Source organism: Camelus dromedarius, chromosome 20 (assembly GCF_036321535.1).
Source record: "Camelus dromedarius isolate mCamDro1 chromosome 20, mCamDro1.pat, whole genome shotgun sequence".
Lineage (NCBI taxonomy): Eukaryota > Metazoa > Chordata > Mammalia > Artiodactyla > Camelidae > Camelus > Camelus dromedarius.
Window position 1 is genome coordinate 27,353,209 of NC_087455.1, and position 14,443 is coordinate 27,367,651.

The following is a 14,443-nucleotide window of genomic DNA, read 5'->3' on the forward strand; positions in this document are numbered from 1 at the left end:
AGAGCATTGGAGATGGGTTAGGACAGTTGAGAATCAAGAATAGATTAAAGTGTCACCAGTTGGTTGTGGGCATGAAGGTGAGGTGGGAAATCGTGGGAATCTGTCTCCCAGGAGTCTGCGTGGAACACAGGGTAGGTAGAGATACAATTGACCATGACTGATTCTAATGAAGTTTACAATGATGAATATAGTTTTCTTGAGAAGAAACATTTTTGAATTTTCTCCATTTTTCTGTTTTGGTTTTCCTTTACAGCCCTCACTGTTTCCTTTGGGTCAGAGCCCTTTTTATTTCATGAGACATGCCATTCTTTTTACAGAAGCAATTCCAGCATTTCTAATACATCAAACTTTAATTGATGGAAAGTCTGTTCATGTCTCTCTAGATCTTTTGGACAGGCAGCATTTTGGTGCAATTTCCCGGACCCATCAAGTCCAAGTGGTGCCCAAGTACTTGCAAATGCTTATCATTCAAGGAGATAAATGACTTAACCAGAAAACTGATGCCTAACCTGTTGAAACCCTCTTGTGATTCCAGGCTGCCCTGGCAGGAGGCACCACCATGATCATCGACTTTGCCATTCCTCACAAAGGCCACTCCCTCCTCGAGGCCTTCGAGACCTGGCGAGGCTGGGCGGATCCCAAAGTCTGCTGTGACTACAGCCTTCATGTGGCGGTGACATGGTGGAGTGAACAGGTGAATCACCGGGGGGTCCAGTTTCTTCCATTTAGTCCCTTAGCCCTTGCTCTGTGCAAGATCAAGAAACAATCAATGTCAAAACACAAGAAACTGGTGATGTTGATGGCTTCCTGAAAGTCGGAATTGGAGGAAAGACTTTCTGGTGCATATCCTTTTGTCCCATGTGAATTTTGAATCCAGTGAAGTATTATCAATTTAGAAAACTAAAAAAAAATAGATAAATAAGCATATAAAGATGGTAGGTTCTACTCATTAACAATAGCCTTTCTTAATATTTAATTCATGGGTTGTAAATACTTTCAATGTAATTAAAAAATTTGGGGGGGGGGGTGAGGTAATTAGGTTTATTTATTAAATTTTTTTTTAATGGACGCACTGGGGATTGAACCCAGGACCTTGTGCATGCTGAGCATGCACTCTGCCACTGAGCTGTTTCCACCCCTTTCAATGTAATTTTTAAAAGTACTGAACTTCTCAACTTCAACATCTCCAGACACTTTTAAGCAGTCTTTTCCCACCGATTAGAACTTCAGTTAGAAATATTTTTAATATCTGGAGAAAAACCAAGAAGGGACAGACCAGGCATGTTTTCAAGGCCTTCTCCCAGCTGTGTGCTAACCCCGAGGGCTTCCAGCACTGCTCTGCTGAGAGCAACACCTGGGCGAGTCATTCCAGAACAGAGCTTCGGCAGCCTTCCAGATCTCTGAGTATTTAGGCCACGGCAGAAATGATAACATGATGCGGATAGAAGAGAGTTTTGAGAGATGTTTAAATATGTTTATTTCTTCCCATGAAAACACATATGTGTACTTTGGAAGAAATTTTTACTTGTGATTTAAATAACATGTTTTTCCACATTGAACCTAATTCAGAATTTTTTTTTTTGCCAGAAAGGGCTCACAGGAGTGACTTTATTGGAATTTACCATGTAACTTGTGTCCCTGCTTCCCCCAAAAAATTGGGCTTTGGACACCAAGTTAATGTAAAACAAGTAATCAGTCTTTAACAGATAATTCAGCAAATGTAATAGCAAGGTTCATAGTCCACAGAAAAAGTTAACTTTTCTCCAAAAATGTCATTCTAAATGAGGCCTCTGATCTCTTCTAGGGGCTTCCTGCCTGCCTTCTTCCCTCCCTCCCATCCTTCCTCTCTCTCTCCCTTCTTTCCTTCCTCCCTTCCTCCCTTGCTTATTCTATAAAAAGAGCAGAGGTGAAGATACTGCCCTTACCAGTGTTTCTCACACTTTAATATGCAAATGATGGCCTGGTGAGTATTGTTAAAATACAGATTATGTTCAGGAAGTGTATCTGTTTGCTAGGGCTGCTGTAACAAAGAACTACAGACTCGGGGGTGGGGCTTAAACAATAGAAATGTGTCATCTCACAGTTCTGGAAGCTAAAAATCTGAGGTCAGGGTGCTGGCTCCTGCTGACAGAGTGGAGGAGAAATACCTGTTAGGCCTCTCACAGATGCTGGTGGTTTGCTGATAGCCTCTGGTGTTCCTTGATTTGTAGAAGCATCACCCCAATCTCTCCTTCCATCTTCACGGGGTGTTCTCCTGTGTGTATGTCTGTGTCCAAATCTCCCCCTTTTATAAAGACACCAGTCATACTGAATTCTAGTCCATGCTAATGACCTCATCTTAATTAATTACATCTGCAGTGCCCCTGTTTCCAAATATTGACCTGAAACAAATAGACTGCCAAATATTTCTCCAGCAAAGATGGGTTTATTCGGGACCAGCAGAGAATTGCAGTTCAGGGTCTGCAACCATGGTGAGCCATGTGCAAGTTCCCACACAGCAAGGGAAGGAGAATGCTTGCGTAGAGGGGAGGGGAAGTTGGGAGGGCTGTAGTAAACCGAGTCCATGATTTCTTACTGACAGTCCTTGCCAGGAAAGGAGAGGAGTCTCTTCTTCCTCTTGGGCGGGGCTGTGGCTGCAGGGTGTGAGAGCTCCCCCTGCTGGTCTCCCGACTCGACTTGCTTGAGGTTCTGTTTATTATTACTTTTTACACAAATAAGGTCCCATTTCATACTGGGGTTTAGGACTTCGACATATGAATTTGGGGGGCACACCGTCTGGGGCAGGGCTTGAGGTTCTGCATCTCTAGCCAGCTCCCGGGTGATGCTGACGTTCTGGTTCAGCTCCCGCACTTTCGAAACAGCAAGGCTTAACCTACTTCGCCCGAGAGGAGGCTAGTGGGACTTACCGTGCGTAAGGATGTGGGTGACAGGGGTGTTTCATGAGGCCACCTTCAGAAAGGATCTTCTACTCAGGCAGCAACAGGTGTTTCATCGGAGCAACGCAGATCAGAATTCACGTTGGGAATCCCATCATGTGAATAGTCTAACCATGTTTGAAGCATTTTTTCTGACGATAAAAATAATAGGCTCACGGTAGAAAATCTGAACTTACAGAGAAGTTTAAAGAAACGAGGCGCAGTATACCAAGTTCTACCCTTGCTGTTGTGACCCAGCGTTATCTTGGCACTAACTCCATCATTTCAGTAATGACCATTCTCAACATTTTGATGTTTTTTTCTGTTCCTTTTCCTATATATATTCATTCATTCATTTATTCATTCAACAAATAGTTATTGAGGGGCCACGACGCACCAGGTACCGTTCTAGGACAAATCCCCTGCTCCCATGGGGCTGAAAGTCTACTGGGCAGGCAAGCCATCAATAGGTAAATATGTTACATGCCAGGTGATAAGGCACCATGGAGAAAAGTAAGGAGAATTAATAAGGAAATAAATAGTGACGGAAGCGAGTAACTTAGCATGTGATAGTGTCATTTTTAAACTTTGCTGATTCAGTAGGAGAAATCTCGTTGTTTTATTTTGCCCTTATTAATCAGCAGGAAGGTTAACATTTTTTCCCATGTGTATTAGTCATTTGTATTTACTGTCTGAACTATAAGTAACATTTTTACTTGGAATGTTAGGGTTTTTCTTTTCAAGATAAAACAGCAATAACTCATTCATGTTTTATAACTAAGAGCAATACTCCTATGCTGGTTATATATTTTATGTTTTGTTATATATTTTTGTTTTATATTTTATTTTATATTTATATGTTTTTTTAATTTGTGTGTGTATTTAACATGTAGAAATTCAAGCAGTTTTTTATTTGGTCAAATCCTCTGGCTTTTCCATTGAAGTTGGTAGTCGTTGTTTAGACCTAGAATTGGACCTCAAGGGCAATTACTAAGCTGGTCTTCATCTTAACTTGCCCTTACCACTGGTGTGATATTATGAATTATAATAAGAAATGTATGTTTGGTCTTTGTCCCCATTTCTGGCACAGAGCTCCTAAAACCCTCAGAATTTCCTGAGTGATGAGAGCAACAATGGTGTCTTTTATTATGTTAAAGAGGTGACTTTTGGACCCTAAGGATGGGAGCTGGTTGACCCAGGAGCCAACTGTGTGATTAGAGGGTTGAAAATTTCAGTCCTACCCAACTGACCTCCAGGGAGGGAAGAGGGGCTGGAGGTTGGATCAATTGCCCATGGCTGTGTAATGAAGCCTCCACAAAAACCTAAAAGAGTAGGATTTGGAGGGCATCCAGGATGGTGACTGAGTGGAAATTTGGGGGAGGGTGGTGCTCTCAGTAAGGGCACTGAAACTTCGTGCCCTTTCTCCATACCCTGTGACTCATCTCTTCCATCCGGATGTTTGTCTGTATCCTTTATTATATCCTTTTATAAACCAGTAATCCAGGAAGTAAAATGCTTCTCTGAGTTCTATGAGCTGCCCTAGCAAATTAATGGAACCTGAGAAAGGGGTTGTGGGAACCACTGATTTTGGTGACAACCTGGACGCCCCACAGGACTGAACCCTTAACCTGTGGAACCTGGTGCAGTCTCCTGGGAGACAGTGTCAAACTCGAGTTGCATTGTAGGACACCTGGCTGGTGTCAGGAGTACTGCCTTGCGGTGTAGGGGAACCACCCCTGCACCCTCCAGTCACCCACACATTGGAATTATTATCAGAACCTTTTAGTTGCAACCCAGACGGCTCCTGAGGATTCTGACTGGTCCAAGTCTCTCACTTCCCAGGAGCTGCCAGTGGGTCAGTCTACATCTTCTTCTTCCTCTGTCTCCAGACTCTTCCTGTGGGTTTCAGATTTGAGCCCAAACCCTTACTTCACAAAAACTTTGATTCCTTTTAGAGACGTGATTGCTTCTGTTGCTGCCAAATGGCTTTGTTTTCATGTTCTAGAATAATTTCTTCCCCTCTAGAGAGAGATGCTGAGAATTTCCTATCTCAGTATAGAAATGAAGTATTTGGCGGGGGAAACTACTAACTCTTTCATGATTTAAAAGTATCGTAGCAACAGCAGTTCATCTGAGGTCTAACCTAGGGGAAAGATCGTGGCCTTAATGACATTCTTCTGGACTTCAACTGATGTCCCTATTTTACTTAGTTTTCTTCTGAGTGCAACATCTTGGAGAATGCTGATACTGTCTTTAAAGAGTGACATTTTGTTGTGGTTCCTGTGCCCTTTTAGGTTAAAGAAGAAATGAAAATCCTTACCCAAGATAAAGGTGTGAACTCTTTCAAGATGTTTATGGCCTACAAAGATCTGTACATGGTGAGAGATATGGAGCTGTACGCGGCCTTCTCTCGGTGCAAGGAAATTGGCGCAATCGCTCAAGTTCACGCAGAAAATGGAGACCTAATTGCAGAGGTAAGCAGTTGCCTTGCAGAGCTTCCGCAGAAGTGACAATGGCCATAACTTAAGGTGAAGATGATTGACCCCAAGTAGATAAATTCATGTAACGGATTGGAAGAATGGAAATTCAGAAACTGATTTTCCATGGCTTGGAAACGTTTGACTCAAATGACCTGCTTCCCTGCTCTGTTTTTTTTCGGTGGTTGTGTGCCTTTGAATGAGGAGTTCCCTTTTTCAAACTAGCTATTAGATCTCAAACAAGATTTATTCTAAAAACACAATTTTGTGTGTGTGTCCCCAGCAGCCCCCCTTTTTAATTTAAATTTAAGTAGCTCAAGCTACTGGTTCAGAATGCCCAAGTGTAGACATTAGTATAGTCTGATGACTTAAGCAGTACATTAGGTAGCTGCTTAAAGCCTCACTCTTTTCAGACACTGGGTATTAAAAGGTGCTCTGGAGGAACCTAGATAATATTTATCTCTCATGTTAGCTCCATAATTAATGCCCAAAGGGTACAGCCCTGCAAGATTTAGAGAGCTGTCTCTTACCTTGTGTATTAGCTGATCTTTCTCTCTCCCTGGGCTCAGTTCCCATTACAGTCAGTGAGATGGAGGCCCCGTGGCCAGGAGGCCACGGTGGGGTGGGGGTGGGGGTCATAGTAGGACAGCATGAGCTGTAAACTGGACAGACTGGGGTTTAAACTGGACTCCTCCACTTCCCAGCTGGGTGACACTCGGCAAGTCATTCTGACCCTCTGAGTCTTGACTTTCCTTTTTGTAAGGAAGAAATAACATTTTTGGAGAGGGGAAATAACCGGTCTAATATCATTCCGTGGGTTGGGGGAGAGGGCAGTGAAGAGTATGAATCAGTAAAAAGTAGAACTAACTACGTGATACCATGAGTCACTTCAACAAAGATCTAATCCGGGGGACTAGAATCTTCTGCCTTCCTTTGTTTGTTATGAACCAATAATAAGTCTTAATTGTGGGCACTGCTCTTCAAAGAATGTGATTAGAACAGACCTCCTATCTTTTTCACCGTTTCAGTCAAAATAACTTTATTGTGAAATCTGTGTATGAAAAATTAACATATGCTATCAGGGCATTAAATTATTTTTACCAAATACATACACTGTGTATACACACATGTTCACACACACACACCTCTACCTATCAGACCTGAAATAAAAGCCTGACAGTGTATTCATTTCACAACAGAATTATGAGGTTTGTCATTAGTAAACCTTTCTCACACGGGTGTATGTTGCTGTTGCCTGTTTAGGGAGTGAAGAAGATGCTGGCACTGGGGATCACAGGTCCTGAGGGCCACGAGCTGTGCCGCCCAGAAGCAGTGGAGGCGGAAGCCACGCTGAGAGCCATCACCATAGCCAGCGCCGTGAACTGCCCCCTCTACGTCGTGCACGTGATGAGCAAGTCCGCGGCAAAGGTGATCGCAGACGCCAGGAGAGACGGTAATTCCTGAGCGGTGCCCTCACTTCTGGCTCAGTACTCGTAAGATAAAATACCTGCATCCTCTGCTTTTGCTTAGGGAAGAGTTGCCCGTGAATTTCCACAACTTTTCTTCCTCCTTCTTTTATCAGTATCCTTTCTGTTTTCCTCCCAGGCTTTTGCACACCTGTCTGTTTTTGCCCTCCTGCAGCCATGGCTCTGCCCTTCATACCACTAATTGCAAACTCTCCAGAGAACTTTTAAGAAGCTTCCCTGTGTCTTAGGCACCTCCACTAGTCCTCTCAATACCCCAGTCAGGCTTGTGCAGGGCACATAGAAGGTGCTCAACAAATTTCTTTTGAATCTAACTGATTTGTCTCAGAGCAACTTGGGTGCTGGCACAATTGAAGCAATTATCCAACTAGTACTTGTATGACAATTATTTTAAGATTTTAGAAGCAAATTTATTTCTACTCCAAATTGCTTAATTGCCTCACTTTAATTTAATATGTAAATCGTCATTTTAAAAGAAAAGATGTTTCTTTTTCTCCTGTTTTTTTATAAGAATTGAGCAAGGAAATAATTTCATTCATTGGCCAGTACTGGAAAAAAGGATGAAAAAGAAATAAGGTGCATTTCATTCAGTGATTCAACCCCCACCCCTCCCCGCTGGGATGTGCAAATGGTTTCCATCAGTCCACTCTCAGGAACTCGGATAATCAGAAATAATCTTATAAACCATCCTGGACGTTTGTTTGTTTGTGTAAACTGAAACTGGCTGCATTTTATAATATGGATTTAAAAAATAAGACAATAGATTTGGCATGTCTGTAATTGACACTAAAGATAAATTTTTTCAAGATTATTTCTTTTTGCTTGAAGATTCAATAAAGATTTTGTGCAAGCTAAATGCATTTTTGAATACAGTATATCAGTATCTTGTACTAAGAGTAACACCTGTTTCACACAGGCGTTGATAAGGTCTTACTACCAACCATTTCTAGTTGCTTTTCCCCTCATATATAGTATAATTCAGTATAAGAGTGCAGTGCAACACTTCAAAAAGAATCTGTACTGCAATTTTGAAGTCATAGCCTTAGGTTTCGCCACTAGATGGCGCTATTGCTAGCGCTGTGAAATTGGTTTTCTCTAATTTGCTCTGTAAGTCGTGTACCATGTCCTCTAGCCTGTCAGTCAGGTCCATAATGTCAGTAATGATTTAAGAAACAGCAAAATCAGCAGAAAAGGTCAGTCTTAACCCACCAGAAAGCTATGATTTTGACAGTTCTGTCAGGAAACAGTTTCTTGATCTTGAGTATTTTGCATGGGGATAGAATTCCATTAGGAGCAGAGTTAAGTCTAGGAATGGTTTCAGAATGTAAACTATAGGCAGAAAACTATTGAAATTAAAAGTAGGAATATTTTCATTTTATTTTAATTTGTATTAAGATGTTAATTTTATATTTGGAGTATGTAAAACATTTACTTGGCCCCCAAATCAAAATGATATATTAAAATAATGTATTCTCAGAGACATACTACTTCTCTCCCTAGCTTTTTCATCCCACAACCCTTAAGTAATTATTTTAATTACTTTATTTCTGGCCTATCCTTATAGTGTTTCTCTTTACAAAAAAGAATGTATGTGTATTCTTATTTCTCTTTCCTTCCTACTTGAAAATACTACACATAGTGTTCTGTATCTTGCTTTTTCCTACTTGAAATTATGTCCTGTTAAGTATAGAGAGTTTCCTTATTCTTTTTCACAGCTGGAGAGCCTTCCACTGTATCTGTTCAGCTGGTTCCTAATGATGGATGTTTAGGCTGTTTCCAGTCTTCAGTTTTTACATATAAAACCACAGTGATGGCCTGATGCATGTGCTGTCTCATATTGGTGGAAGGTGTATTTGTTTTCTGTTGCTGCTCTGACAAAGTACCACAAACTTAGTGGCTTACAGCAACACAGATTTATTATCTTATAGTTCTGGAGGTCAGAAGTCTAAAACAGGTCACACTGGTCTGAAACCGAGGCATCAGCAGGGCTGTGTTCCTTGTGGAGGCTCCAGGGGGAGCTCCCTTCCTTGCCTTTTCCAGCTTCTAGAGACACCGACTTTCCTTGGTTCCTGTACCCCTTCCTCCATCTTCACAGCCAGCGATGGTGGGTGGAGAACATTGCATTATTCTGATCTCTCTTCTACTTTAAGGACCCTTGGATCATTACCTTGAAACCACCTAATTAACCCAGGGTAACCTCAATTTAGTCACAACGGTGAAGTCCCTTTTGCCATGTAGGGTACCATATTCACAGGTTATGGGGATTAAGACATGGACATCTTTGGGGCACCATTATGCTGTCTACCACAGATGGGTAGCCTCAGGGAAGAGTCCTCCTGGGTGGGACTGCTGGTTCAAAGTGTAAGTGCCTATATGCCTTTTGGACATTGCTAAATCCCTTTGTAAAGGGGCTATAAATATGAAATATTTAAAATGTCAATCCGAATGTTCTAGTTGAGTCAGAATTACTATAATAACATTTGTGAAAAGACTCTAATGCACAATGGCCAGAGGCAGCAGAGGTCTGGAATAAATTAGCACGAGGGGGTTTCCTGCTGCTGGCGTGTGACCTCCTGCCTGAGGAACCTGAACAGGAACCTGAAGGGAGCAGAGGGAGGGCTGGACATAAGCCGTGTCAAACTAGTCACACAGTGGCTGCATCATCCACTCCAGGGGCAGGTCCGTGGGGAGTCCTGGAGTACGTGAGGAGCTGGTGGGCACTGTGACCTTTCACAGAAGATCCAGCTGCCCGGCACTTCTTTATTATCTGACATAATTCGTGAACGTAAAAGAGCAATACACATCTATTCGTTGTTATCTTGTTTAAGTAAGAAACAGTTCAGCCTCACAGATGTAGAATGTGAACATTTTTTGTCTGTAAATACCTCTACCAGCCCACTCCGTCATCCAGGACCTTGTCACTCAGAGTGTGGTCCCTGGACTACAGCATCAACATCCACTGAGAGCTCGTTAGAAATGTAGACCCTTGGGCGCCATCCCAGTGGCACTGAAAGAGAACGTGCCCTTATAACTAGAACTGCACGTTATAGTGTGAGAACCACTGCCTCAGGAGGCACAAAAGATGTCCATTTATTCATTGTCTCTGTTGTAGTTGCCTAGAAATGCAATGCTATTATTACATTTTATTGTCGAATTGCCAAGTATGTACCCAGAAGATAGCAACTTGAGGGTTAATGATTATAACAACCAACTTTGTTGAGTGCTTCATATGTACTCGGCACATATTTTAATATATCTTATCTCATTTCAAGTTTTATTATGTGTTATCTCTTCAATGCATTGTAATATACATTATCTTTTTAAATTGTCATAACAATGCTTCAAGCTAAATTTTACCAGTGTTTTGTGACTGATGGAATTGAGGCTTGGGAAAGTTTGGTAAATTAAGCCCCAGATCACTTTACAAGTAAGTGCTAAACCTGGAAGTCAAGTCTATCTAACCTCAAAGCCCACTTTTTTTTTTTTATTACTCTCCACTCTGTTCAAGAAGAAATCAGTTTCCAGAGCTGGGAAATGCAGATATCAAGTTTATATTTAATTGGTTTTGTTTATTGGCCTTACATTTTAAAACATTTATTTAAAATATTATCATCATTTTGTTATTTTTAATCATTGTTATAAAAAAAATGCCAGAAATGGAAATGATTAAGAATGTATTAAATGAAAAGTAAACATGCTCTATCTCCCTTAGCCCAGTCCTTGGAATGGGCAGTGTTTAACCACATCTATTTTTAGTTTTTTTGGTGGTTTCCTCCAAAATTCTAAGCCATAAATCTGTAAGTAATGACTTACAAATTTTCTACAGTATCTCTTGACTCTGAGCATTGAAAAAGAGCAATCCAGCTTACATAAATCTTACCTCTTACCTCCTGAGTTTAGTTAATAATAAATGTCACTTTAGATAATTTACTTGAAGTGCCATTTATGTGTTTTGGCTATTTTCTTTCTTTGTGGGGTCTCTTTATTCTCTAGTAAGTTGAAAAGGAATTTACCCTCTCTGCCTCCTCCTGAGTTCTGTCAGCTGTGCTATTGCTGCCTTTATGTGGACAGGGACTACAGCATTTTCGGCTGGCTCTATAACTGTAATTAGGTCTTCCATGCTTTGTCTATGGGTTAAGTCTAAAATTTAGAACTGCTGCAATGTAAGACTGAGGAACTGTTCTTCTTGGTAGAAACAGTTCATGAGAAGAGAACCTCAGAGAAATTTACATCACTAACTTGGGAGTGAAAGCTAATGTTATTCAAAAGAACTCTTGGAGAAGCAGTTGCCAAGTGTCAAGGTGAAGTGGGTTTCCTATGCTCCTATGAGATTAAAAGAATGCCTTATTTTAGTTCAATACATATTTAGACCATTATCATCTTGTAAAGTTGGGTTTTTGTGTTTTTTTTTGGCTTGGAATTTTTCCAATTAGCTCTTTTTAAAATAGGTTCAGAAAAGAAACGTGTGCTGTCTACCATATCGTGAAGATTTTCCAGCTTCTGCCTCATACCGTCTATTGAATGGAATTAGCTTTTATTGAATTGAATCAGCTCTTCTTGCAGAGATTTTTTTTTTTAAAGGAGGAGAATCTTTTGACTTTCTGCTTTATTTTTATACTTTCCAAGCTGTAGAGAATGTCATCCTCAGATTTCTTTTCAAGGCATCCTAGGTTGGATATACTGTTTCTTGGTTCCCATCTTCCTGCTTTTCTTGAATTACTTTGAAGATTCTCATGTAATTTTTGAAAAGTATTGGAAGGTGAATTTTCTGATGTCTTGTCCTCAAGCTTGTTCGCAACTTGAATGGGCATAGAATTCTAGGTTCAGAATTACTTCCCTCTGAGTTATAAGGGCACCATTTCGTTCTCTTCTGGCATCTAATGTTACTGATGAATAGGCAAATGCCAACAGAATTCATAGCCTTTTGTCACTTTTTCACCATCTGCAAGATTTCTGTATTTTCTGTTCGTGTTAGAAGCCCAGACGTGTTACAAGATTATGTTTAGCGGTAGGCTTTTTAAAAATTCACCTTCCTGTTCAGGCCTGTTTCGATCTGAAGACTGATCTCTGGTTCTGAATATTTTTCTTCTGTTATTTCTTTCATATTAATTTTCTCTGTTCCTCTCTTGGGACTCCCCTGTGAGATCTCTTGAATTAATCCTCCATGTCTTTTAACTGTTTTCACCTTTAAAAGAAAAACTTTGAATTTTGCTCTGCATTTTAGGAAAGTGTTTTGTTTACTTCTTCTGCCGTTCTAATAAACTTTTGTTTTGGTAATCATATTTTTATCTCCAAGAAAACACTTGTTCTCTGATAGCCCTTTTTTCCCCCACAGTTGCTTACTTTTTAATTTTTTTCTTTCAATGGGTGCATTATCTTTTTGATCCCATTAGAATACTAATGGAGATTTTTTTCAAACAGTATTCTGTTTCCTGGATTACCTCTATTTCTTACTGAGTCAAATTTTCATTTTTTTTTAACATCTTGGCCCTTATTTTATATTATTTGTCTTTTTTCCAAGTGTCCGGTGAACCTAGGCTGTCCCTATTCATGAGACAGTCCACGTGGTTAGAGCAGGGAGCGGGTGTGGATTTCCTCTGCTGCTGTGGAGATCTGTTTCCTGAGTAGGCCCTGTCCCCAAAAGAGAGCACAGACCACGAGCTTTGTGAATGTAAGTGGACGTGGTCACTGGTGAGCTTCAGTTTTAGGTGTGAGAGCTTCACTCTGTAGCATCAACGCTGCCACAGAAAGCTGTTTCCCCAGGCAGAGGTGGGAACAAATAGGTGCTAAGTGCCCCAACTCACCCCCTGCCCCTCACTTTAACTGCCCTTCCCACCCCTGAAGAATGTTTCTCATGACCCTCTACTCCTTTGAGTCCAGGCTGTAGCTGCCTCTGCTTTGCTTTGTAAGCATTGCCGTCCCATGTGCTTTCTGTCTTCCTGCAACCTGTCCAAACGTCTGCCCAGCCATGGTTCCACTTTCCTTCCGAGCACAGATTTGGATTTTGTTGATCTTTTGTACATCTTCCCCAGGGTTTTGATGTGAACGGGGAAGGAAAAGACAGGAATGCAGACAGTCCGTGAACTTTAATTCAAAGCCTGCAGTGTCCCTTTGTTCATACCTTGATGTTTCCTTTTAGCGTTCAGCGCCCGCAATAAAGGGTGAAAAGCAGGTTACAAGAGAAAGAATGAAACTCTCACGTGCAAGCCACTGAAAGCTGAGCTGCCTTTGACAGTTGGCAAGGAATTTCAATTTCATGCTTATTTCAAGTCTTGGTTAATCTAAGTTGAGTAACTAGAACTAGGTTAGTTCCCATCCTTCCTGTGAGAGGCCACTTCTGCAAAAATGAGGGAGGGGAATCAGAAGGCTAGAGTGTTATCTTTTTCTTCCAGAAGCCGAATCTGCCTCCCTTGCTCCTCACCCCAAGTATAAATTTGGACAAACCAGCTGTAATTGTATCTCATATAGAAGTTCCCGTCTGCCCACTCTTGGATCTCTTTCACTCACTGTACTCCAGTCTTTGTCCAAATGGTATATGTGTCAGTGTGTGTCATTTGCTTCAGTGACAGAGATACTTTTTATTTTGGTTTGAGTAGCTTTGCTTATATGTGTTCCTTTTCTGCCACATATTAACATATGGAATTATTAATAGCATTTTAAAAACCATATGGTTCACCTCTCCTTCCCACCTCCCAATAGAACTTGGACACACATGGCTTTACTATTTTTCTGGTGCTTTACTTAGAATAGTGGAGATTTCTCTCAGCAAGTTACTTGATACTCTGCTCGGCATATATCTGTTTTAATTTGTTTGCCAATTAATGACTGAAATTTTCAGTGTTTTTTTTTTTAAGTTTCCTGTTATTGGACACCAGATACATGTTAGGCACTGTTCTCTTGGCGTTGGATTTGCAAAGATGATTAAGATAATTTTGGTTCTCAAGTAGCTTGCAGTGAATTGGTCTACATTGTGGTTTAAATTGTTTGTTTGTTTGATTTGTTTTGGTTTGATTTGATTTGGTTTTTTCGTTTTAGTTTTCCTTATTGTAGAAAGCTTTGCTGTCTAGGTTTCTTACTGTAAAATACAAATTTCTCTTACAGAGGGATTTAGATGTCCTGTTTTCCATTTTATTTAAACTCTGCTTCCTACATACTCCTCTTGTGTTTGGGGACAAACGGGAGAAAGGTCCACACAGAGGCCAGTCTCTGCCCGTGTGTTTGCGCTGACCACTACTTGTTAGTGCTAAGAGTAAACCGAATCTCACTTACATAGGTTCGCTGAGCCGATGCTTGGTAGCCAGTCCTGTTCCTAAGAAAGGATGAATGTGCGCTAAGTCAAGGTGCAGTTGAATCTCAGCCTTTTCCTTTTCTTTCTTGCACATGAACATCTGAGCACCCCTTGTCCTTTAAATTCAGAGCAAGATGACTTACCTTATGTCCAATTGCAAAGCAGTTTAAAACTGCCCATTTTAAAACGTTAAAAAAAATTGTGTACCCATAAGGAAACAAATATTTGTGGAATGTATTTGTTTGCTGTGCTATATCAGAGGATCACAGAACAACTTAA

The 14,443-nt window shown here is 40.8% G+C and overlaps 1 protein-coding gene across 1 annotated transcript in view; it reads left to right on the forward strand.

Moving 5' to 3' along the window:
- The window catches only part of DPYS (dihydropyrimidinase), an 81,604-nt gene that overhangs the window by 14,986 nt on the left and 52,175 nt on the right, over positions 1–14,443 (forward strand). Inside the window, exons 2-4 of the mRNA XM_031439474.2 lie at positions 536–694; positions 5,210–5,389; positions 6,656–6,845. Coding sequence (XP_031295334.1) covers positions 536–694; positions 5,210–5,389; positions 6,656–6,845 — 529 coding nt within the window. The remainder of the gene's footprint in view (positions 1–535; positions 695–5,209; positions 5,390–6,655; positions 6,846–14,443) is intronic.